The following is a 23,232-nucleotide window of genomic DNA, read 5'->3' as shown; positions in this document are numbered from 1 at the left end:
CCATCTTCTATTAGACAGTGAATTCCCAAAGCTGCTTTTCATTTTGGCCGTAGCGTTTTTGGCTTCCCCAGGGGAAGATTTTAGAAATCAACATATTTGACTGGGAATGCCCAAGAAACATTACGTGTGTTAGTGAAAACCTTAGATAGCACTTAAGCCACAAAAAGGAGATCACACTTTAGGACAAAGAAATAAGCCAAAGAGGACTTCAGCAACATAGCACATGGGCAACAACCTCAAAACCTGTGGCGTGCCTTTATCCCAAGGCTGTTGAGATGAAACAAAGTTAATGTTTCCCAACAGGGAGCAACGGTATTCATATCATTTGATGCTGCTCGTTAGTGCTGATGCTTCGGTACATGTTGTCTGGAATAACATATACAAGCCTTGAAACAAATTTCCCAGCAGTAGTATCCTTGTATAGACTGAATAAAGGTTATTTTCTACAGGGAGGTATCTTATAAGAAAAAACAGTAGGGGAGGCCAGAGAAGTGAGAGGATCCTACGGCGCTTTTTGTATTTAACAACAATCAATGGGTTTTATGGAAAATCATTGAGCAAAATGTGAGCTGCAAACTCCTACCCCATACTGATGTTATTTATAACCTTAGTCTTAAACTGCAGGAAAAGTACACTTCTGTCCTTTGGGGAATACATTAAAAGTATAAAGAGCAGATAAAAAGACAGCATTTCATGGATCACCAAGAACAAAATCCACTTAAATGAGTTTAGAGTTGGTTTCTTGGCTTTTCCTGATGTAGGAGGACTCATAAGACATTGCCCAAGAGGAAAAAGCTCTTACCGAAGTGCCTTTGTCACCTCATGCATAAACATGGGATTAGTGCAACACACACATGCATGCGCAGGGTCTGCTTCTGGCGGCTTGACCCAGATCAACTCAAACACAGCCAAGGCTGGCTTCTGTCATTTATGTATTTAATTTCGGGAAGGATAGGGTGAGGTTAGGCCAAACCCTCACTACCCTTTTCTGAGCTATGGAAAGCAGCTGCTTCTTTTTTAAAAATGTGCTTTTAGACTTATGTCTAGCAAGGCAAGGTTAAAAATTCCTTTGTGGTCACAGGATGGTTAATATATGTTTTTTTTAAGGTGTGTTTTCTTGGAAAATCCGGATAGCCATCCCTGAGCAGAAATGGTGGGAGCATTAACACCATCTGGGACTGGCAGCTTCACGACATCAATCCACAGACAGGAGACCGTGGATCTCAGCTGCGTAGGACGGTGGGTTCAGAAGCCTCTGGCCCCCCGGTGGGGGGAAGGTGTGTATTTCCAATGAAACCGCCTTGGAAGTTCTTTGTGAGTTGACAGGAGTTATCAAGCCAGGCCCCCAAGTCTGCTTTAGCAACTCCACTTCTGTCAATATCACCAATCCCAACACACAGCTACCCCAGACTCCGTTCCCACACTCCACCCCTCCAGCTCGGCCCACCCGAAGAAGAAAAGCTGAGCCGAGAGGACAGACGAGGCCCGGGCCAGCCAGCAGGGGTGACAGCGCGTGGGCACGGGTTACCTGCAGATGGCCGACTGGCTGTACGCGGGGCCCTCTGTGGCACTGAGAGCCTGGCCCACCTGAGTCTGGGTCAGGCCAAGGGACAGGCGCCGGATTTTAAAAGCTTTGGCAAATTCTCGGATCTCCTCCAGATTAACCCCATCCACCTCACCCGCTGCCGTCTGAGGATCTGTGGAGATGTTTGCAAAAAATAGGATCAATGCGTCAACGCACATCTCAGGGCTACGCGTTCTTGACGGCCGAGGAGAAAGTGGCTCGGTTCCTAATAGCAGAGCGGTGGGAAGCCACACCGCAGAACCTTCTTTGTCTGCCAGCTGAGGCACTCAAGCCCCCATCCTCAACTCATTCCACCTGCACAGATCATCCTTCAAGGTAGTCCTGTCCCAGATAAGACCACGGCAAGCCTACCCTGCCACTTCCACAATGCAAGAGCGAGCTCCTTCCCGCTTAACAGACAGCAGCCAGGGCAGGGGGGCACCAGCTATGGGGGGGTGCGACTCCATTTGGCCCATAAATATGTTCAGATATCATGTAAAAATATAAAGATGGAAAGCTTTCCATTTGAAATGTCTTAGCTGGACGCTTTAGTGCTAAGAATTGCCCTTGAAAAAATATAGTATTCTGTATTTTCCTGTACCCGATCACCGCTGCAGCCAGGCTAACAGATGGTAACGTTGCCTAATTTATTATGTTCACATTAGCCCCTCAGAAGAGCATGCTTATGAAGCCGTGAGACTAACAGTCTCCCCCCACCCCGCATAACAATCTCCTGACACAGACACCTTTGTCCCCTGAAAGGGCACAGAATAAAAAATGCCTACTGCAGTAAGGCTCCTTTGGTGCCACATAACTCGGTCAATTTAGGACTTATCAAGGGAAATGACACAACAGCCGGAGAATGAAACTATCCCCCCCCACCCCACCTCCGGCTACTGATCTCTGGATAAATGAAAGCACACACCAAGCTGGAGACAGCATGGTTTGAGGATGGTGGAAGATTTCAAAAGACTGTTCCATCCTGCCTGGAGCGAAGCCATTCTCCCTGCAAGCTGACTCTATTGTTCTTCACCTCATTCCCCGGACTTAGGTGAAAAGTTTCTCTCTTCCTCTTTCTGCACAATCACCCAACAATTTCAGTCAATTACAGGACTTGTCTAAGGAACTGGGGTATACCGTATTAGTCTTCTGGGCCTTGGGCTATAGAAACTCCTGTTATCATGAAAAGAAATACATTGGTACACCAAGGACCAATTTTTCAAGGACTTTTAAATAAAGATGTTAATATCTGTGGCAGGGGCCTTGGAGCTTCCTGTATAGATTCTCTCATTATAGGGGAAATGGACTCTGTCGACAGAATCAGCCATGGAGGTGTACGCTGTACCCGTATCTTTTCAATAAAAACAAAGTCCTGTAGAATTTTTACACATCATGAAGCATAATTTCATGGAGGAAAGATGGGTGGAAAGTGGTATAATAACTGCAGTTAGTCTCTGAGTATTTCTTAAGTGACTCCTAGGAGCCCTAATGAGTGGAGAGAAGGAACAAGAGAAAGAGAAGGGGCAGTTCCAGCCTCTGTGGAGTTTGCTGTCTACAGGGATTTGGGGCTCAACGTTACGAATGAGAAACAGAGAAAAATACCAGGTTGCGTATAGTCAAGGAGTAGTAGTGTCGCACCCACACTGGAATTTACAGAGAAGGTAAGGTGACAGGAGGGAGGATTCATCTGGGTCTTACCCAGTGAGCAGCTTTCAGAGAATATTCTGGTCAGTGGGGGCAGGGTGCAGACGGGCACAGATGCAGGGGAGGGGCAGAGCGTGGTGGAGGCCTGCGGCGGGGGGGGGGGGGGGGGGGGGGGGGGGGGGGGGGGGGGGGGGGGGGGGCGCGGGGCTGGTAGGGAGCGAGGGGTAGCCCGTGCTGGGAGTGGTGAATATTTCAGTTTAGGACATTAAGAATCCATGTCCATGGACGGGGGCAGAGGGTGACAATAAAACTAATTTGGCTGTTAAGATTAATTAAAACCCTGCTTTTTCTCCCCAACTTCACCCCAGAAGGCTGGCATCACTTGATTAACAGACTTGTTTGGGTTGTGCCTGGTGGGAGCTGCCCTCTGCATCTTAATTCCCACCAGCGTGGAGCAGCTCGGAGGGTTTGCTAAGGATTCCGGGAGGTCCCATCCACGCACACAGCAGCTTTGAGCCCCTCATCCATTTCTTCGTTTAAAAATTCCTAGAGCAGGGGCTTCCCTGGTGGCGCAGTGGTTGCGAGTCCGCCTGCCGATGCAGGGGACACGGGTTCGTGCCCCGGTCCGGGAAGATCCCACATGCCGCGGAGCGGCTGGGCCCGTGAGCCATGGCCACTGAGCCTGCGCGTCCGGAGCCTGTGCTCCGCAACGGGAGAGGCCACAACAGTGAGAGGCCCACGTACCGCAAAAAAAAAAAAAAAAAAAAAATTCCTAGAGCAGAAGTTGCAAATGAGCAGCTTGCAAATAAAACTCAGCTTTTCGAGTGCGTACAATTTGGGGGAATTCCTGGCCGACAGTAAACACTGGGAGATTTCTAAAGAAACATTTAGATTTGTCATGTTCTTCTGAAACGTTAGAAGCTTTGGTGGCGCCAGGTCCGCATCTGCCCTCGGGAGCAGTCAGTCAGCTGGCACTGGTCCAGGCCGCCCCTTCAGTTCCTACTCCCCAGCCCTCGCCGGACCTGCGGCCTTGCTGAACCTGTGTGGTGACCCTGCGTTTACAGCACGCATTCCCGAGGGGGCGGAAGTTGGTTCTGGATGTGGTCCCCCCAGGACCGAGGTACATAAACAGAACCGATGTGCGGTATCCCTGTGATATTAACATTTCATAGGGGAAGGCGGGCAGCAAGGATAGGAAAGTCTAAATGGGCTCCTCGTAGGCCGGGGACGCAATAATAAACTAAGAGTTGAGAAGGTCTGGTGTAGAACACAGAGGGACACTTGGTATAGCACAGCATAGGGAGTGGGGCCTGGCCTCTCTCCAAGAGAGAAGGAAGAGGAACTCATGGCTTTGCAAACGTGGGCAGCACAGGTTCAAAACTGAGGGTGAAAAAATGGAAGCCGGAGACTTTCCTTGTAACGATATGGCTTTTGGGACAGTGGTTTTCTTAATTAGGTAGGTCTAGGAGTCACCTGATGGGACCCTGGATGTGCATTTTTAACAAGTACTACAGGCGATCCTGAGGCAGAGGACCCACTGACCCCGCAGACAGAGGCTTTCGCTGCGGCTCTGGCCTGACCGAGTCTGGGTGTGGCATCCTCTGCATGTCGACCCTTTACCTGCCTGCACTCGACCCTTTACCATCATTATTCACCAGGTTCCACTACACAGAGAACTTGCTCTACCACCTTGGGTAAGATGATGGGCCAGAAAGACTGCTGGGCAGGTGCCCCGTCCTTGCCTTTCTCCACCCCTGGCCTCACTGTTTATGGCAACTGGCAAACAACTGGGACCAGTGGGCTGGGGTGGCCGTTGGAGTCTGGAGTTGGGGGGGAGATTTTTTCTCTGAGCCAAGCTAAGTAGCTCCTGTGGGAAGTAAATCTGTTGCCTTCCATTAGTCCCATCTCTAGATCAACAGGAATCAACTGAAGGATTCAGGTGATCTGGAAGGATCTCCAAGGTCTACTCCAGTCCCAGGGTCTGTGCTGCCACCAGAGTTGGCAGCGCAGCACCGGGCAGGTTTATGCCTGGGATACAATTTTGTGTAAGTCTATTCTAGTTTCTGCCTTGCCTTCTGCTGCCTTTGTTTATCTCCTTCCTAGTTCCTTGAGACCAGCGACTAAATCCATTGTGTGTGATTGTGCAAGTGGCTTTTGGCCAGATCTCTGATAATAACCAGAGTCAAAAAGAAAGCTGTGGTCTCTTATCCCCTTGCCCTGAGCAGCTGTGCGGATCATCAACAGTTTTACTCTGAAGCTCAGAGAGGTGGGAGCCTTGCCCCCTGAGCCCTTGGACATCTGTGAGGCCCCAAACACTCATCACACCAGGAAGCTGAATTCCTTCTTTCTCCTCTCGTACATTTCCCACTCTTGTCTTCTTCCTGGTTCTACCTCTAGAGCTGATAAGTTAGGAATTCTGGTGAAATTTAGACAGGGTGACAGTCTATTGGACAAAGGTCTGGGTAGAGGAAACCAGTGTCTCATTGTTTGTTCAATTTGTTGATTGCTGGAGACGAGCTGCTTGGCTTTCTTTATATTATTGTTCTCATCCGTAAAAACCAGACGGCGCCATGTATTATTATGGTTTCCTTCCATGGATCGCAGGACTACAGAAATCTCCACATCCAAAGAAGGGGTCCACCCATGGACAAATATTAGTCTTACCCTGATTACAACATGTGGGACATGTCTTCCCACATTGGGAGAACGCCTTAGATGGTGTCTGTAAGATGTTTCGAATTAACAAAAAAACTAATGCTTTTTTTTTTTTTTGGTGCCAAAGTTTCTGTCTTAAACTCTTGAGGTTTTCTTCTCCACTGTTGGACAGTTCCCCTTCATTAAGGGTTATATCCTTTTTCTATTTCCATCATGTCATTCCTTCTGGCTCTGGGGAGGTTGGGTTCATTTTAAGGATAAATCTCAGGCCACCTTGATGGGGACTTCAGAGGGAACCCTCAGGTCCCCCACAAGGTGGATCCAGCATCTTTAACCAGCTCTAGGGAAACCCAGTCTGGGACTTCTCTGCACTGAGGAAGAAGTGCACCTCTTATAGAAGTTTGCTCCAGATTAAGTCGGCCCAGTATGTTAACAAAGTCAGGAAGCAACAACTTCCACAGTTCTCCCTGAATCTGAGCCTTGCTAAAGGAGCCAGAAGATCAGCCTACGTAGGGACTGACTGGCCTGGAGATCTATAATACACTGGCATTGAATGTTGGCAGTGATTCATAAGTATAATGATGACGTTTTTCCCAAATCAAATCCGGAGTGCATGGGCTGAAAAATAAGAGTTCTTTGGGAGCTAAATGCAAATTGCATGAACACAAACCTGTTCTGTAGAATCTGGTTGCATGGCCACTGGGCCCATACTGAATTGAGCACTCAGGATGGACCAGGACAGATATTTGTTTTGTTTAATTTTTAAAATTTAGCTCCTTCCAACTGCTCACCTGGACATCAGTGTAAAGGGTTTTTGCTAAATGGGTCGAACAGTTGCCATCCATCCACATCTTCCTTCTACAACCTCTGCTTGTGGGACTGTTACAGGAGAAACATGCATCTATAAAGAAGGTGCCAAGTATGACTTAACTGCCTTCTGAACATCCATCTGCTTTTTAGTGCTTCTCTCACAGCAAATAATGGGCATATTTACCAAATATTTCTGAGAAATAAGAAACCATTTGGGAATGTGCAATGCAATTTGGGAGAACAGCTTGCTCGCAATACGGTGACTTCATTGAGTTGTGGAAAATGGTGTGAAACTGATCAAGTGAATCAGGGGTTCCACTGTGCCATAAGCTATCACCAGGCATCTTTACGTTCACTTTATAGTTTGGGTTTTTCTGATATTAACTCTCAGTCCCTTTGCTGTCTAAGAATTAAGTTTACAGGCCAGGGGTTAAAAAACAAAAGTGTCCTGAAAAACCAAACCAAATCCATCCAAGAATAAAAAAGTCCCACGTCTACCTGTTTTTAAACAGTAACTGTGTAAATCTTAAGTCATTTTGGGACTTTGTTTTTTGTTTGATTCTTCTAGGCTTTCCAAAAGCCCTGCTATGGAAACTACAGTTAGCCCTGGTGACTGAGGAGACCAGGCAAGGTTTGACACAGGGCAGGCTGTGCAGGTGCCGTGAACAGATGTGCAGACGTCTTAAGGAGTGTGCCTATTTGGTGTTAACCCTGAGTTCTTTTGCCTGGAGTAGGGCAGGTTATGGACGATCCACCCACTCCAGTTGATCTGGAGCAATGGCAGATGGCCCAGCACTAGGCAACCTTGCCCATGACCTGTGAGGGTCCATTCACCAAGGTTTTGACCACAGGTTCAAATCCATTTTGACCTGTTTTGAACTATGGCCTTGGCCTAGTGGAGGGATTTGCTGACCCATTCACCATCCCACTTAATTCAAGGATTATTTACTCCAGCCAGTCCTTCTGTTCTGTCTCAGTCTCCAAAACTGAGTTCACTCTCTCCTGTATTGCCATAGTCTTTATTGGTACACTGACCATAGCATTTGTTTCCCTTTATTGTAACTGTGTTTCTTTGTTATCAGTTCATGACCTGCACCCGGGCAGGGACCACATCTAGCTTATTTCTGCTTTCTTAATATCTATCCCTGTGCCTGCATATACATGGTGCTCAAAAAGCTTATTTTTTATTTTTAAGTTGACATCCTCTGACTAAAACATGCTTTTCCCTCCTGTAATTTAATCCGTGTATCAACTCCAGCTGAAGTATGGGGTCGGGTCTCCCTACATTAGCTTATTTGCAAATTTGGTAAAGTTTAATCTCAGAAAAAAGTAATTTTAAATGCATAGTTCATGCTTGAATATAAATTTCAAAATATGCAAGATGTCTAGTTTTTCTCATATTGGCTCAGAGAAAAAGCTTGTGCTTTAATTGTAAGACATGGCTTCAGGCATTTAAAAATTATTTGAAGAATATTTAGGTGATTTGATAGAGTTTATCGTTCAAATCGCACTGGATAAAATTTATGCGAAAGCACCCTGTCTTTTAAGGCAGCGGTGCTGTGTAGAACGTGTGTGACCCATTGAGTCCGGATGTCTGGGTTATCCTCTGGCTTTGTCACCCAGGAGATTGATCACACACTGTCTCTCAACTAAGACTGAATCTGGCCTCTCTGACATAAGATGGTCGAGATGGGTTGTACTTTTCAGGATCTATTTGATGCCAGCTTCAATATCTGAAAATGAGAATTTATATTACCTTGTTGTGAGTATTCAAATCAGAAAAATAATGAAAGTGCTTTGAAAACCCTACTTTGCAAAAGGAGGCTTAAACAGAGGTTTGTTGAGGGTGTGGTAATCAGCATCAGAAAATGCTCCAGGTGCTATTCATTCTCTAGTAGGGTCTTGAGACAGAAGGGAATTAACTAAACAACATGCTCAAAATCTGTAGCAGTTGTAAGCCCAGCAATGGGTTTGTGTAAAGTGTGACGCCCGGCAGTGGTACTCCTGGACCCTCTCATATCTGCCAGAGAAGGCTCCTCTTTCAGCTTCTGCGTATGAGTTTGCAGGTTCTTGCTTCAAGTGCATGTGGTAAAGGAGTCTCTTTTCCCCAGTTCTGTATATTTCTCATCAAGGATATGCAATGTGCAAGGTTCACTCATTCTGCACGTAGAACCTAGATATCCCATTGGCCACTGTGCAATTGAACTTTCATTTGGCCCATTAAGTAGCTCTGGAAAAGGCTAGTCCTTTCCTGCCCAGCTTGAGACAAATGGCAAGATAGAATCCAGTGCCATCCATCCGTCTGTCTGTCCGTCTATCCGTTCATTCACCTCTCTGTCCATCCAAAATGTATTGAATGTTTACCTTGCGTAAAATACTGTATTCGTGGGGTATTTTGTACTTTTCATATTTAAACATTTCACATTTAATTTATTTCTTCTCTATAAGATGTTTGATATCCGTTCCTTTTCTTTCAGGCCCAAAGCTTAACAGTCTATTGTAAATTTATGACCTCGCTGCTATTTAGAAATAGAGTGTTTTACAGAAGCTTTTGCAGAAGAGCAAACTGGAACAAAGTTTGAATCTCTTCTCACAACAACCCTATGAGGAGTTTCTTTGTTGGGGAAAAAAATCTGGTTATAATTAAATTAATTTTTTATGAGTTTATTCGAGTAAGACTAGACTTTTTTGGCCCAAATGAGAGGAGTTATATATCTAAACAACTTAAAACAACAGGCTGATGGCAAACTCCATCAAATCCTGAAACTGTTTGGTATTGACCCATTTTTAAAATCAAGAGCATCCAGGCTAGTGTACTGAAGTACTTGGGCATTTTAATCTTTCCATAATCTCTCATTTTCTTCTCCATTCCACAAGCATCTTTCTTGCCTGAGTTATCCATATAATTGAATATCTATGTATATATGCACACATATATGTACGCACATGTGTATATGTACATATATATTTTTGGCGGGGGTGTCGCTTGTCGGGGGAAGACACAGCGACCCTCCGGTTTGCCTTGCATTTCCAGACTTGCCCTATGATATGGAGAGTCCCTACTGTTCCTGTTATAACAGGTCATTCATGACACCTGACCAAACACAGATACTTACATGTGTCCTTGTTTTATGGCACAGATGCCTCTGCAGTGCTTTAGCCTTTAAACCCGTAACTGTTGGATATATGGTGCCTGGAGAATTATAATCTATGCACATATTCTGTCATTTTTATATATAAGTAAAAATTGCACTAAAGGTGAACAACATTAAATTAGACCACTGTCACGTTCATCTCTATGTGTTTCTATTTGCATGTGATACAGATGCTGTCTTCACCTAGGGCCAAATACCATTTCTAAAATGTGTATGTGCCGCCCGCTCAGGGAAGCCGACTTGCAGCCTTCGGTTCTTTTGTGAACGGTTGTTCAGAGGTTTCTCACTGGATTCCGCCCATGCAGCTTCCCCTCGCACCACTGGAGGCGGCTCATGGCGCACATCCCCCCTCCCCGCCCACAGGTGCTCTCTCTTATTTCCTCTGACACCTGCAAATGGTATGGAGGGGACCTCACACACACAGAAAGGCAGCCTGACCTGCCGGCCGAGTGCCAGCTGCTGGCTATCTCAGTTCTGAGCTCTGTGGCTCGTGCCCTGAAAACTGGTCAGTTTCTCGCTTCTGAAGCGGCCGGACTGACTCAGCACATCAGAAGGCGCCTGAGGTGGAAACGGCCCCTCCACGTACACGTTTGAGGGGGTTGGGGGGCCTGCTTCCCCAAGGAACCGTCTGGCCCTGGGCACGGACCTCATCCGGATACTGGCCCAGCGGGGCCAGGAAATTCCTGTTCAACTTGAAAGAAGCAGAAAGAGAGGGAGGGAGGAAGGGATGTAGGGATGCACGGGTGGGGTGGGAGGAGAGAGAGAGAGAGAGACATTGCAATTAGGCAACGAGAAGGCCACCATGGCTTAACGGAGCCAGGAGGGATACTTACTGCTGACTAACTGGCCCACGCTCAAAGCCGAGGAGGAGGAAGATGAGGAGGAAGCAGAGGAAGGCTGCCGGGCGGGGCTCTGAGACATGGCTGCTTGGCTGTGAGCCAGGTGCAGAAGGCTGCTTTGGGAGGCCGCTTGACCCACCGACGTCTGGGAGGGCTGGTGGAGCTACAATGGGGGATGTGAAAAATACACAAAGGCATGAAAAACTAGGAGGGAAATGCCAGGGAACAGAAGTGTCATCTGGGGTTGAATCATTTCCAAGAATATACGCTTCTCTGGAAGAGTGCACACCCTACACAACAGGGAGGATTTTTTTTTTTTTTTTTTTTGGTATATAATACGTTGCTGCTGTCTTGACAGGCATTTTATTAGTAATTCTAAATATATTATTAATTTCTTACTTAGCTTGCTGGAGCACCCAATTTTCTACATTTCCTGACCGCGGTGTGCCATTGGACTCTGTGCCTGTTCACGCAATTACAGCGCGCTTGACAGGCTTCTCCAGAACGTATAGATAAAATATAACACCTACCATCAACTTGGAATGCAAACCGCAATATCAAAGGCAGGCTGTGCCCAGCCATTTTGTCTTAGGTAACTGGTGTTTTTAGGAAAGTTCCAATTTAGGCTGAGTGTATATGGGAACTTCCTGCTCTCCCAGACCCAAGAGTCTGGGTGTATTACTGTGGAGTCGGAAAAAATGCTCTGTAAGATCCTTTGGAAATTAAGAAAGAAATTGGGGCAGTCAGGACAAAAGTACTGATTAATACTTGTAGCTCTCTGTTGTCACTGTCTTACTCTGTGCCAGCACTTTGTTCGGGACTTTTATGCCCTCTCATTTCACTCCTACGTCAGCCTGAGAAGTGGGTATGATTTTGACCCCTTTTTTACCAACAAGGAAGATGAGGCACAGAGAGTTTAAAGGATTTGGTCAGTTCCTTTGGCAGGTGGGGAGGATCTGGTCTCTGGGCCCGTGAAGTCTGACCCCAGGGCTTGAGCTCTTAGTCATAGCGCCTCAAGAAAGAATTCACTTTTTGAAAAATTCTGTGTGCCGTAAGGAAGGTGGTCTTTATGTCCATGTGCTCATGACTCCTTTACAGGTCATCAAAGTGCTGTTGTTCTGAGAGCTGAGAAGCTCAGCTGAGGGGAGGAAGAAGAGAGAAAAGGGAAACGCTTGCAGGTGCCGGGTCCACTTAGATGCCCGGGAGGGGTCTCACCCATGTATTGACCCTCTAGGAAGCTGACACAAAGGGCAGCCCAGGACCCAGCACAGGTGCACAGGTAGCCTTCAGCAGTGGCCACCTTTGTTGGTTGGACAGAGTACTTTACAAAGTGCTGTCATAGCCATCATCACACTCCCAGAGGTGTAGGAAGGTCTTTATAAAAGGTTTTTATAAAAGGTAGTCAGACTGGGGGCAGAATCAGGCCAAGCCCTGAACTTTGGTGGAAGAGCCACTACACAAAATCAGGCGCTGACCTTTGACCACCTCCTCGGGATCTAAGAGTCAGCCCGGGAGGTTTCAACTTCACACTTGTCCCTGCTTTCCCAGTGTGTGTTCAATTTCTCATTCAACTTTACCGAGATATAATTTACACATAATAAAATACACCCATTTAATGCAAACATTTTGATGAGTTTTGTCGAATGTATACGTCTGTGAAACCACCACATAATCAAGATACAGAACCTTCCTATCATTCTATGAAATTCCCTAAGCCCCTTTGCGATCAATTTTCCCTCACCTCCTGGCTTTCTGCCATAATGGACCCATTTGGCATGGCTCTAAAAATGGAATTGTATGGCATGTCCTCTTTCTGCATCTGGCTTCTTTTGCTCAGATACCGTTGTTGAGATTCGCCTGTTTTGTTGCATGTATCAGTAGCTCATTCCTTTTTATTGCTGAATACTATATATAGCATATACCTGTATGTATACATATGCCACAGGTTGTTTATCCATTCATCTGTTGATGGACATTTGGGTTATTTCCAGTTTGGTGCTGTTATGAAGAAAACTGTGATAAACACTGATGTACAAGTCTCTGTGTGTACCTTGTGTTTTCATTTCTTATATGTAAATACCTAGGAGTGGAATTGTGGAAATGACTGGGTCATACCATAAATGCCTATTTACCTTTTAAAGAAACTACCAAGCTGATGTCCAAAGTGGTGGTAGCCTTTGACAGTATCACCAGCAACGTATGAGAATTCCAGTTGCTCCACATCGGCACCAACACCTGGGATTGTCAGTCTTTCTAATTCCCTAAAGTGTTTTTAACCATCAGTTAACATCTTACTTTCAAACAACTGTTAGTCAAGTGCTACTTTGGAAATGTGCTTCAGGAGCTATTTCCCCTCTGGTTCCCCGTGGTGATGCTTTTGCTTCTCCCATTCACGTGGTATCTCTATGTGGCAGAGACACTTGGCGTGATTACAGGAAGTAAATGGTTGTCCCTAGGCCACGAGTCTGCTGAACATTAGGATCCAGGCTCCCGCCTCACAGTTCAGGGCTCTTTCCAGGATGCCAGGGTGTCCCGCTCCAGAATTGTCTGCAGTTACATCTCAAGTGAACAGCCTTATTATTACTCCACTGTGCAAAGACTGTGAACTGAAGACAGTTGTAATTGACACGGAACCCAATTTAATATGCATCAAGCATCTGCCTAAAGTAATTAGCCAGTCTGCTGAGCACATAATCAACAACTGAATCCAGTAAGTTTTATTCTGTAGGAATGCACACTGAAGATGAAATCTATTTTTAATTTGCTTAATAAATTGTGATGGATATTTGCATGTCAGTCTACCCCCTCTAGCCTATTGAGTTGTCCTTCTAAATATTGTTACTTGACAAAAGCTTTGTACAGTTTGGAGTTACTGAATGAGCCAGTCTTCGGTTTTACCATTTCATCAATAAAAACTGGCCCTGGGTGTGGCAAAGTACCATCAAGGAACTGGAAAAGACAATAATCAATTAAAATTTTTCTTCCTCAGACACAACTCAGTAAAATGACTAGGCTGCAATCTCATTGAGGAGTCACTCAAGCAAGCTATGGCTTATGCATTAAGCTACGCAGGAGAAGGAATTCTAGAAGAAAGTAAAATAGATCTTTTAGGGGTTTGTTCTATGTCTACATAGTTAGAGAGATGAATCTAAGATATCTAAGAATCTAGGAAAGATGTATTTCTTCCAAAGAAAATAAGCATGTTTTAGGACACTGGGGTCCTGCTTACCCTCCAGAATTCAACCAGACACTTCAGAACCAATAAAAATTCTGAAAGCTTCTTAGTTGTCAAAAATCAAGATTTTATGGTTATGGCATTTCTAGCAGATTAATACTGGCTGAGAGCACGGAGAGTCCACAAAAGAGGAAAGTGAAGGGGCAGTTCATGTTAGCCTGGGGCTTTGCTTTATCCAGAGAAGGAAGGAGAGGACGATGCCCATCCCACACAGTCAATGAGAAACAGGGAGGCACAGGATTGAGTCTGAAAAGCTTTATACTTCTGCTGCCTCTCACAGGCTGCCTTCGATGCTTTGTTTGTGTTAGTTGGTACTGCTGCAGATGTTTAACATATTCAACAAAAATAGATACAGGCACACTTTGAAGTCCTTCTTGATCGTCTGTGCCACTGCTCCTCATATACCTTCTATGTGTAACACACTATATCCTTAATAATATTTTAGTTTCTGGAATAAAGCATCTTCTAATTAAATTCACGATTGACATAAAAACAAGTGGGGGTGGAAAATGGGATAAAATGCAGAACCAGAATGTGATAGAGGAGACGGAAAAGTCAGTCCACATAAACAGTAAAATTCAAATGGGATTAAATATAGAGAAATTCATTTGATGGGGGAGGGAGGAGAAACTGTCCAAACACACAGAGGCAAAATGGAGGAGACCTGGGCTTTTATAAATATCTCAGGGAGGCATAAAGAACCCCCAGCTAAAGCCCCCTTGTGGTGCTATGGAGAAAATGAGTATAACCCCGAGGGCTCTAGCAGAAGAAGCCAGAGTGTGCAGGAAGACATCATGATTCTCCCTCCTTCTCTGCAATGGCTGGCATTTTTCTGTGTACTGGGTCCCTTATAATAGCTGGCAGAGAAATGAAATCAGTGGTTCTCAAGATTCAGGGCTTTCAGAATCACCTGGAGGGCTGTTAAAATACAGAGCCCTGGGCCCCATCCCCACAGTGTCTGGTGCAGTAGGTCCAGGGTGGCCCTCAAGAATTTGCGTTTCTAACAAGTTCCCAGGTGAAGATAATGTTGCTGGTTGAGGGACCACCCAAGGTTTTGGATGGAGCTTCTCCTACACAAAAGGTAAAGAAAGTGGACTTACTATGTCTAGACAAGAGAAGCCCGAGCCCGAGTTTAATAAGAACCTTTACTAATTAGGAGGGCATAAAGAATACCTGAGTGTCATTGAGGAGTTCATTCTACCATGGACAGGACAACTGCACAGGTGTTACATTTGCTGAAAGATTCAGGGCTGACCTCAGGACAATCTAACTTGAAAAATTTTGAGGACTAAAATTTTGAAAGATTTTGATAACTACCATCTCCCTTGGGTATCATGTTCTAGACATTTAAATCTAGAGATTTCAGTTATCAAAAATTTTCTAGACATGATACCCAAGGGAGATTTTAGTTATCTCTGCAGGAAGTTTAGAAAAGTACGGAGGGAGTTATCCTTCTGGCAGAGTTTAGGAGACCTACTGGGTTTCCTCTGGCTCAGTTCCATGGCTCTGAAGCATCTCTTGAGGCTATAAGCAGGAAGCAGAGCCCCAGGTGTAAGGCTCCATCATAGGCCCCTCCTGCCTGCAGGGGAGTAGGTATGGCAGAAGCTCTAATGGTCTCAGGAAAGAGAACTGAGAACAGTGTCACTCCTCCAGCCACCATGAGGATGTGAGGAAGTGAGGAGAATCAGAACCTGAGCAGCATTCGGGGCCGATGCCCAGACACAGGCAGCAAAGGCCAAGGCAGTCATCACGCAAGCTTGGGACACACGAGCAGGGCTCAGCAGGGACGGGGATGGGACAGGAGTCAGATCTTAGTGCAGAGGAAGGGCCTGACAGAGAGAAAAGAGAACTAGAGAAGACAGCGCTGTGTGGAAGGTATCCCCAGGCTGCCGGCAGGTGCTCATTTGGAACATACTGGAAAATGCAGAAGACACAGAATTGGAAAGCCACAGAAGGGCCTGGGCTGGGCTCTCCTGGGAGCGTGGCTCTGGGATCCGGCGTCCCGGACAAGGAAACACTATGGTTTGGCAACAATTAAATTTGAACATGACGGACGGAGCACCCAGCGTGGGCGGGGTCCTGAGCAAGGCTGAATCAGTCTGGTCTCAGCCTCCTTTCAGGTACAGACTCATAGTGACAGTACAGGTTGATGACAGTGAACGGAGCAAGGGGAAGTCAGAGGTGAGGGAATGACACAGGCAAGCTTCACGAAGGAGGGATCCTGGGCAGAGGGACAGTGGCGGGAGCTTCCCAGACACAGGAGGTGGGAGAGGCATTCCAGGCCAGGGGCACAGGGTGTGCAGGGAGCCTGCCCCGTGTCAGCTGAGCTCAGCAGGGGGGGGGATAAGGGGAGACCATAGAGGTGAGATGCCCAGATATGTGGCTGGAAGGTCAAAGATCTGTTTTGTATTGGGGTCACTGACACACGTTTCATCCGTCCAGAAAACCCCTACGCTATTTTAGATCCCTTGTGGGTGGAAATGCCTCGTGTGTGTCTCATTCTGGGTGGCTCCAAAAAAAAACTGGGGACTACTGATTCAGGTAAGGGCTGGGGAAAAACAGGGAAGTGAGTACATTTTTTTTACTTGAAAAAAATGGATGGATTTGGAGAATCATATGGCATTTTAGAGAGCTAAGTGAAATAAACCACTTTGCTTTGTCTTCCTATTGGCATCAAGATTACAGTTTGAAGAACAATTGAGTGCCTTCATGGGTGGTAGTCTCCAAGCATTACAGCTACGGTATTTAATTTTTGAAAAATTTCAATGCTTTGATTTTACAAATTAGAACATTTTCCCTTTCAAATGTCTCTATTTCCTTAATGACACTAAAAAAAAAAACCCCTCCCATTAACTTTTGTTGGGATTTAGTCAGAGGAAGAATAAATATACACAAAATGATGTCTGTGCTGCTCATGAAGAAATCATTAATTCACAGTCACAGGATAGTAAGAGCAAACCCCGGGCACCTGGGTGACTCTGACTTTTGAAGCTGCAGAGTCCCATGGAGGGAATAGTTGAGCTCCCGCCAACTATTCTGTATTAAGTAATTTGTTTCATGCACAGAAAGATACTCCCCTCTCTCTCTCTGTCTCTCATTTTTATCTAGTCCTTTTCTCACTCTTATTGTCTTGCATTGCTCACCAAGGATCTCTGATGTGATATCTAGGGCTATCAGATCCTGGTATATATTAAAAAAAAAACACTGTTTGTATTTCAGATGATAACGTTGCAGGTTCTCAATCTTTCATCACTGGAATAAGTCATCATCAAGACTGGTTGACTCTTCACTCAGATTTTATTCAGGCTCTTCTAATTAGTGGCAGGCAGGTGTAAAAATTAAAGATGCAATTACTTTTATTAAATTAAAACAAATCACCCCATGTCGTCTGGCCCAAGAGCTCTGTACTTCACTCCATAAAACTGGACCTCTGAGTATGAGTTAGGGAACTCTCTGCTCCTGTAATTTATGACATATTTTACTGTTGGAGCTATGCTCTTGTGAGATCAAGCATTTGTCATAAATCACATGAAAAAAATAAACTGAGAAACTTCTCTACTGTACGATAGAAATCCTTTATTTTTTAGTGGCTGTCCATATTATACTTCTTCAATGTAAAGGGTAATATTTAAAGAAAAAAATTGAAGACCACTATCCTTATACCTCCAGTTGTGAGCTTTTTACTTTTGGACTCTGGGCATTTTATGATCCATTCTCCTCAGAACCCCCACTTTTATATCTGGGACTCAGACTTGAGCATTTCCTGTCGATTCACCCAACTTGTTAACTTTACTACACATTCCAAGGTGTTTCAATCAGAGCTGATGCCAAGAAACAGTAATAGTCATTCATCTAATTGCTGCAATTTTCCTGACATTTCTCACCAGCTTCCTCAACGGTTCCCTTGATCTTTCTGGTACTTGGATAGACCACTGGCACATGCCTTGAACAACGGGATGGGCCCATGGGCCTCTGCCGCGACTTGAGGATTCAGGAAGGTCTGCATGTCACTCTTTTCAGCCGTGCACACGTTTCCTCTCAGCACGTACATATATGAGAGATGCACGCTTCTATACGTGCAAGTTGAGTCTTGCTCTCTGGGAGGCTGGTTGTAAGTGACACGAGTTGGAGGTGCAAGGCACATCCCCTAGAGGCTGGCTGTTTCTTCCCAGTTGCTAGATGTCTGATTCTACAGTGACAAGGACGATGGTGATTAGACCTTCAGAGGATGAGACGTTCCCACCATGGTAATGAGGTTTCGTTCCAGGGGCCAACAGGTGCTGTGAGGAAGCTTCTGAGGTGCATCTGTGTTCACGGGAGAGACTGTGGAAATGGATTCATGATGTTGATTGTGGGCGACGATTTGAGGAGTGACACCACACCCACCTCTTACTTGCCGTTTCTTGGTTAGGTCCTTCTGGATGGAAACTGTACTACCCCAAATCTAGAGCTGTCATCTTATGTAACAGCGATGGTCTATCACCCACACACCCTCCTTAGAAATTCAAGGTGAGAGTGAGAGCTACTTTGTATTAAATGTTGTGGATATCTAAATAATCCTCATCTTCTTGGCAATTTACAACTTGGCTTTGCTGACAGAAAACAGTTCTTAGCAGATTGTATGAAAAAAGGTTGATCTTCTCATTTCCGCCCCCAGAGATAATTTTGAACATAAGTTTGAACAGACGGAACTAGGCATTAAAAAGCCAGTGAAACATGGAGAATCTTGCCTTATTTGGGGGAACTATTTATTTATTTATTTATTGACCACGTGACATGCGGGATCTTAGTTCCCCAACCGGGGATCGAACCTGCAGCCCCTGCATTGGGAGCGCAGAGTCTTAACCACTGGACCGCCAGGGAAGTCCCTTGGGGGAACTATTTAGAAGGTAGAGAATACAATGGAATCTTGTAAATAGTAAAAGAAAGAAAACAGCTGAGAGACGGGGGCAAGGCGTGAGGGTGGAAGTCCTCACGATACATTCGTCAGGGACTGTCGTCCCACTGCCTGAGAGGAAGCTGAGGAAGAAGAGGGTGGTGGGGACCTTGGCTCCCCAGGCAGTGGTTTAGATTCAGAGCGAGAACCAGCAGGAGTAAGAGAGGCCTCCCAACTGCTGTGTGAGGTAGGTGCTGGCATTTCCCCATTTTACAGATGAGAAAACCAAGGCACAAAGATGATGTGTAATGTGTTCAAATCACACAGGGACAAAGCCCATCCTTTTCAGTTTGAATATGAAGCCCCTTCCATGCCTGTCCTCAGACTTCCTCTACATTCCAATCACAGGAACCTTCCTTCTGTTTCTCAACACTCCGTCCTCCTTCACGTTTCCCTGCTTCTGTGCCTGCTGGTTCCACTGCCTGGAATGTTGTTGACCCATCATTTACCTGGTTGACTCCTACTCAACCATCAAGACTCAGTTCCAAACCATTTTCTCTGTGAGGACTCAAAACTCGCTAGACAAAGTTGGTCACTCCCATCTCTGTGATGATACTAAACTTTGTGCGCATCTGTCCTGTTACAGCACATTCTGGTTTATTTATTTATTTGCTTGTTTATTTATTTATTTACTTACTTATTTATGGCCATACTGCATGGCTTATGGGATCTTAATCCCCTTACCGGGCCCCCTGCAGTGGATCGAACCTGGGCCCCCTGCAGTGGAAGCACAGAGTCCTAACCACTGGACCGCCAGGGAGGTCCCAGGACATTGTTTTATTGCACAGAGGGACTGTGCTCATGTATCTGTGTCCTCTACAAGCTCCTTTAAGACCAGAAAGCGTCACTCTTTTACCCCTGTTTCTTATTAAGCAGGGGCCTGCTGTAGAGTGGGTTATCAAAAAAGGTTTGTTGAATTAATCAGAAGTTCCATGAGGTCAGGGACCACGTCTCTCTTATTCAGAGCTGTGTACCCAGCCTCTAGCATAACATACAGCCTCTAGCATACATACATAACATAACATACAGGAAAGTGCTTGATTGATATTTGAATGGAAAAAATGAACTGGATTGTCATGGTTTTAATGAAATTCTACCAGTTGGAACTTCCTATTTTTCTTTCCCTAATTTTTTTTTAAAGATAATTACTTTTTTAAAATTAATTAATTAATTTATTTTTGGCTGTGTTGGGCCTTCACCGCTGCACGCGGGCTTTCTCTAGTTGCAGCGAGCGGGGGCTAGTCTTCATTGTGGTGCGCGGGCTTCTCATTGCAGTGGCTTCTCTTGTTCCAGAGCACGGGCTCTAGGCTTCCATAGCTGTGGCACGTGGGCTCAGCAGTTGTGGCCTGTGGGCTCTAGAGCACAGGCTCAGTAGTTGTGGTGCACAAGCTTAGTTGCTCCGCGACATGTGGGATCCTCCTGGACCAGGGATCGAACCCGTGTCCCCTGCATTGGCAGGCAGATTTTTTTAACCACTGCGCCACCAGGGAAGCCCCCACTCCCTAATGTGTAGGCAGCATTCTCAGAAGCATCAGGTTGGGATTGCTTGGTGTTTAATACTTTTTTTTTTTTCCCTTTACAGTTAAGACATAAGTGGTCTTGGTTTCTTCTTGACCACTTTGAAAATTGAAAGTTAAGTGTCAGCTAAGCAGAGATACATAAGAACACATATCTGTTGAATTTTAGGCCATTGTCTCTGTTATAATTGAATATATTCATATTTGTAGATTAGCAGCTATTTAATAGTTATCACCCATATTCACTAATAATGAAGAATAAAGCTACTTGCCTTTTTGTAAGTATAGATATGTTAGGATTAGTGGGATTAAATATCTTCTAATTTAAAAATGACTTTTCATTGAAAAGAAACAGAAGAAGGGCGGCCAGGAGAGGTGTCCAGGTAGCCACAGCTGCCTGGACACGGAGCCTTTACCTGCTGACCGGGCTTGATGGGGGAGAGCGTGATGCCCTGGGTGTTGATCACTGGCAGGATCTGGTTCCCGATGACCGTGGCGATGATCTGGCCCTGGGCGTTGGTCAGGAGCTGGGGGGTGATCGGCTGCACCTGAAGGCCCTGAGCGCCGCTTGCTGCTTGACTTGACGGCCCCGGATTCGGCATCAGAGGAATGGTCCCAATAATCTGCAAGAGACAGGCCCACAGGTGAGGTTCTGGGCTCTGTTCAGGGTCTGCACATGCACCTGAAGACCACTCATGCCCCGGCCTCTATCAGAGGCTCCCTGAGAGCCGGTTCATAATCCTTGAACAGATCCGGAGATGCGGGTGTGGAAGAAAGTGGCAGAGGATATGAGCATCTGAAGGAGAAACACACATGGACCGAGTGCATGGAGGGAAGGGGAAAATATCTTATATAAAAATAAAATCATGGGCGAACAGATACACACTACTATATATAAAATAATTGACAAGGACCTGCTGTACACCACAGGGAACTCTACTCAACACTGTGTAATAACCTATGTGGGAAAAGAATCTGAAAAAGAACAGATACATGTGTATGTATATGAACCACTTTGCTGTACACTTGAATCTAGCACAACACTGCAAATCAACTTTACTCCAATATAAAATAAAAATTAAAAAAAAAAAAAATCAAGCATCAGTGAGGGCAGAAGCATGTGAACTCTGCCAGGGTAGCACAGATACCTGCTCTGTCTCCGAAGCAAGGGATAGACTCCTCACGCACTGCAGGCCCTCGTCTGGCTGGGGAGCCGCACCCCTTCCCCACAGGGCCCCTCACACACAGTGTGCTCCCTTCCATCCTCTCCTTTGCTCGGGTCTCCCCTGCAGTTTCCATCGCTCCTTGCCTTCCCCTACATTCTGTAACTCTCTCAAGGTCGGGGGCCAGCTCCCTGACACCCCAGCGGGACGACGGTGCCCCAGCAGCACCCTGGTGCTCACAGTGGTTGAGAGCCTGGGTCCTGGAGTCAGGGACACAGGAGTCCATTCCCAGCGCTGCCACCTCCTCTACAGCATTGTCAAGGAGCCTAAGCTTTCTGAAGGCTGGAGAGAACTGGGGTCATAAACGAATATTTGAAACTCAAAATAGAGGTGAAATGACTACTGAGGGCTGAAAATGTTTTAAAAGTGCATTTTATTTTTCATTTAGTTTTTAAAATAGATTTAATTAAATTAATTAATTAATTAATGTTTGGCTGCGTTGGATCTTCATTGCTGCATGCAGGCTTTCTCTAGTTGCGGCAAGCGGGGGCTACTCTTCGTTGTGGTGTGTGGGCTTCCCATTGCAATGGTTTCTCTTGTCGCAGAGCATGGGCCCTAGGTGCATGGTCTTCAGTAGTTGTGGCGTGCGGGCTCAGTAGTTGTGGCTCGTGGGCTCTAGAGCACAGGCTCAGTAGTTGTGGCACACAGGCTTAGCTGCTCTGTGGCATATGGGATCTTCCCGGACCAGGGATTGAACCCATGTCCCCTGCATTGGCAGGCGGATTCTTAACTGCTGCACCACCAGGGAAGTCCTAAAAGTGCATTTTAAATGATGTGTTTTAAAGTGGTCCTAAAGGTTAGCAGGCCAAGGCTTCTGTGGCAGGTAGGGGAAGGCTGTCCTTTGCATCTGATAGCCTCTGTCTTCCGTGAAGGGATGGTGCGGAGAGGCCTGGCTGGATCCGAGCACCATGTTACGGAGAAAGGGAGCATGAGCTGAGGCATTTATAAGATCTGGAAACACTGAACACATTTGTGGACCACGTTTGTCCCTGTCCACTGACACGGACAAATCTAATCTGTAAGCTTGCTTTGGGTTAGGGAGAAAAACAAAAATCTGATCTGTAAATAAAGAAAATGTGATCTCCGTTTCCCAATGTCATGGACTCTCCTGGGGAAAGCTGTGGAGCTTGGGTTGCACGCTTTCCCTCCAGGTACCACAGGGTGGTTACGCAGCTCTGCTCTGCTGGTCGTCTTCCAGGGCCGCTTCCCAGATGTGAACTGTGGTGACTCGGCCTAGGGGCCACCGCGACACATTAATAATACTGCCTTAGGAAGTGCTTTCGTGGATACGGTTTCCATTCATTCCACATTCTCACAACAGCTCAGTCCTGTGGGCCCTAGTCCTGCCCCTTGTTACTTGATGAGACAGTGGAGGGTCAGGGAGGAGTTTGCAAGTGGCAGAGCTGGAGTCCAGGTCTGGCCCCCCATGTGCTCACTTTCTAAATGTCACCTGGCTCCTACCACAGGGAGGACACAGGAGGGCACCTGCTCTTAGGAAAGGCCCTGCATCCTGTTCGCAATTTCCCACCAGATGGGAAATTGTAGACTAAGTTTATAAACGATACCGTTTTCTATGCCCACAGTACCCCAAGCAGGGCTTTGAACGCAGCTTCTCAATAACTGTCTTTGGAAGGAATGGTTTCTGGACTCAGCT

General features: G+C 46.0%; 1 protein-coding gene across 2 annotated transcripts in view; it reads right to left on the bottom strand.

Moving 5' to 3' along the window:
• The window catches only part of POU6F2 (POU class 6 homeobox 2), a 363,025-nt gene that overhangs the window by 3,184 nt on the left and 336,609 nt on the right, over nt 1-23,232 (bottom strand). For both annotated transcript variants that reach the window (XM_027123965.1, XM_027123966.1), the window contains exons 6-8: nt 20,772-20,978; nt 10,662-10,830; nt 1,529-1,697 (exon numbers count right to left, since the gene is read on the bottom strand). In XM_027123965.1, the coding sequence (XP_026979766.1) occupies nt 1,529-1,697; nt 10,662-10,830; nt 20,772-20,978 (545 nt within the window). The remainder of the gene's footprint in view (nt 1-1,528; nt 1,698-10,661; nt 10,831-20,771; nt 20,979-23,232) is intronic.

The sequence above is a fragment of the Aethalodelphis obliquidens genome, unplaced genomic scaffold (genome assembly GCF_003676395.1).
Source record: "Aethalodelphis obliquidens isolate GAN/ISIS:26980383/991018 unplaced genomic scaffold, ASM367639v1 scaffold27, whole genome shotgun sequence".
Taxonomy (NCBI): Eukaryota; Metazoa; Chordata; class Mammalia; order Artiodactyla; family Delphinidae; genus Aethalodelphis; species Aethalodelphis obliquidens.
This window is presented reverse-complemented; position numbering and strand designations above follow the sequence as displayed.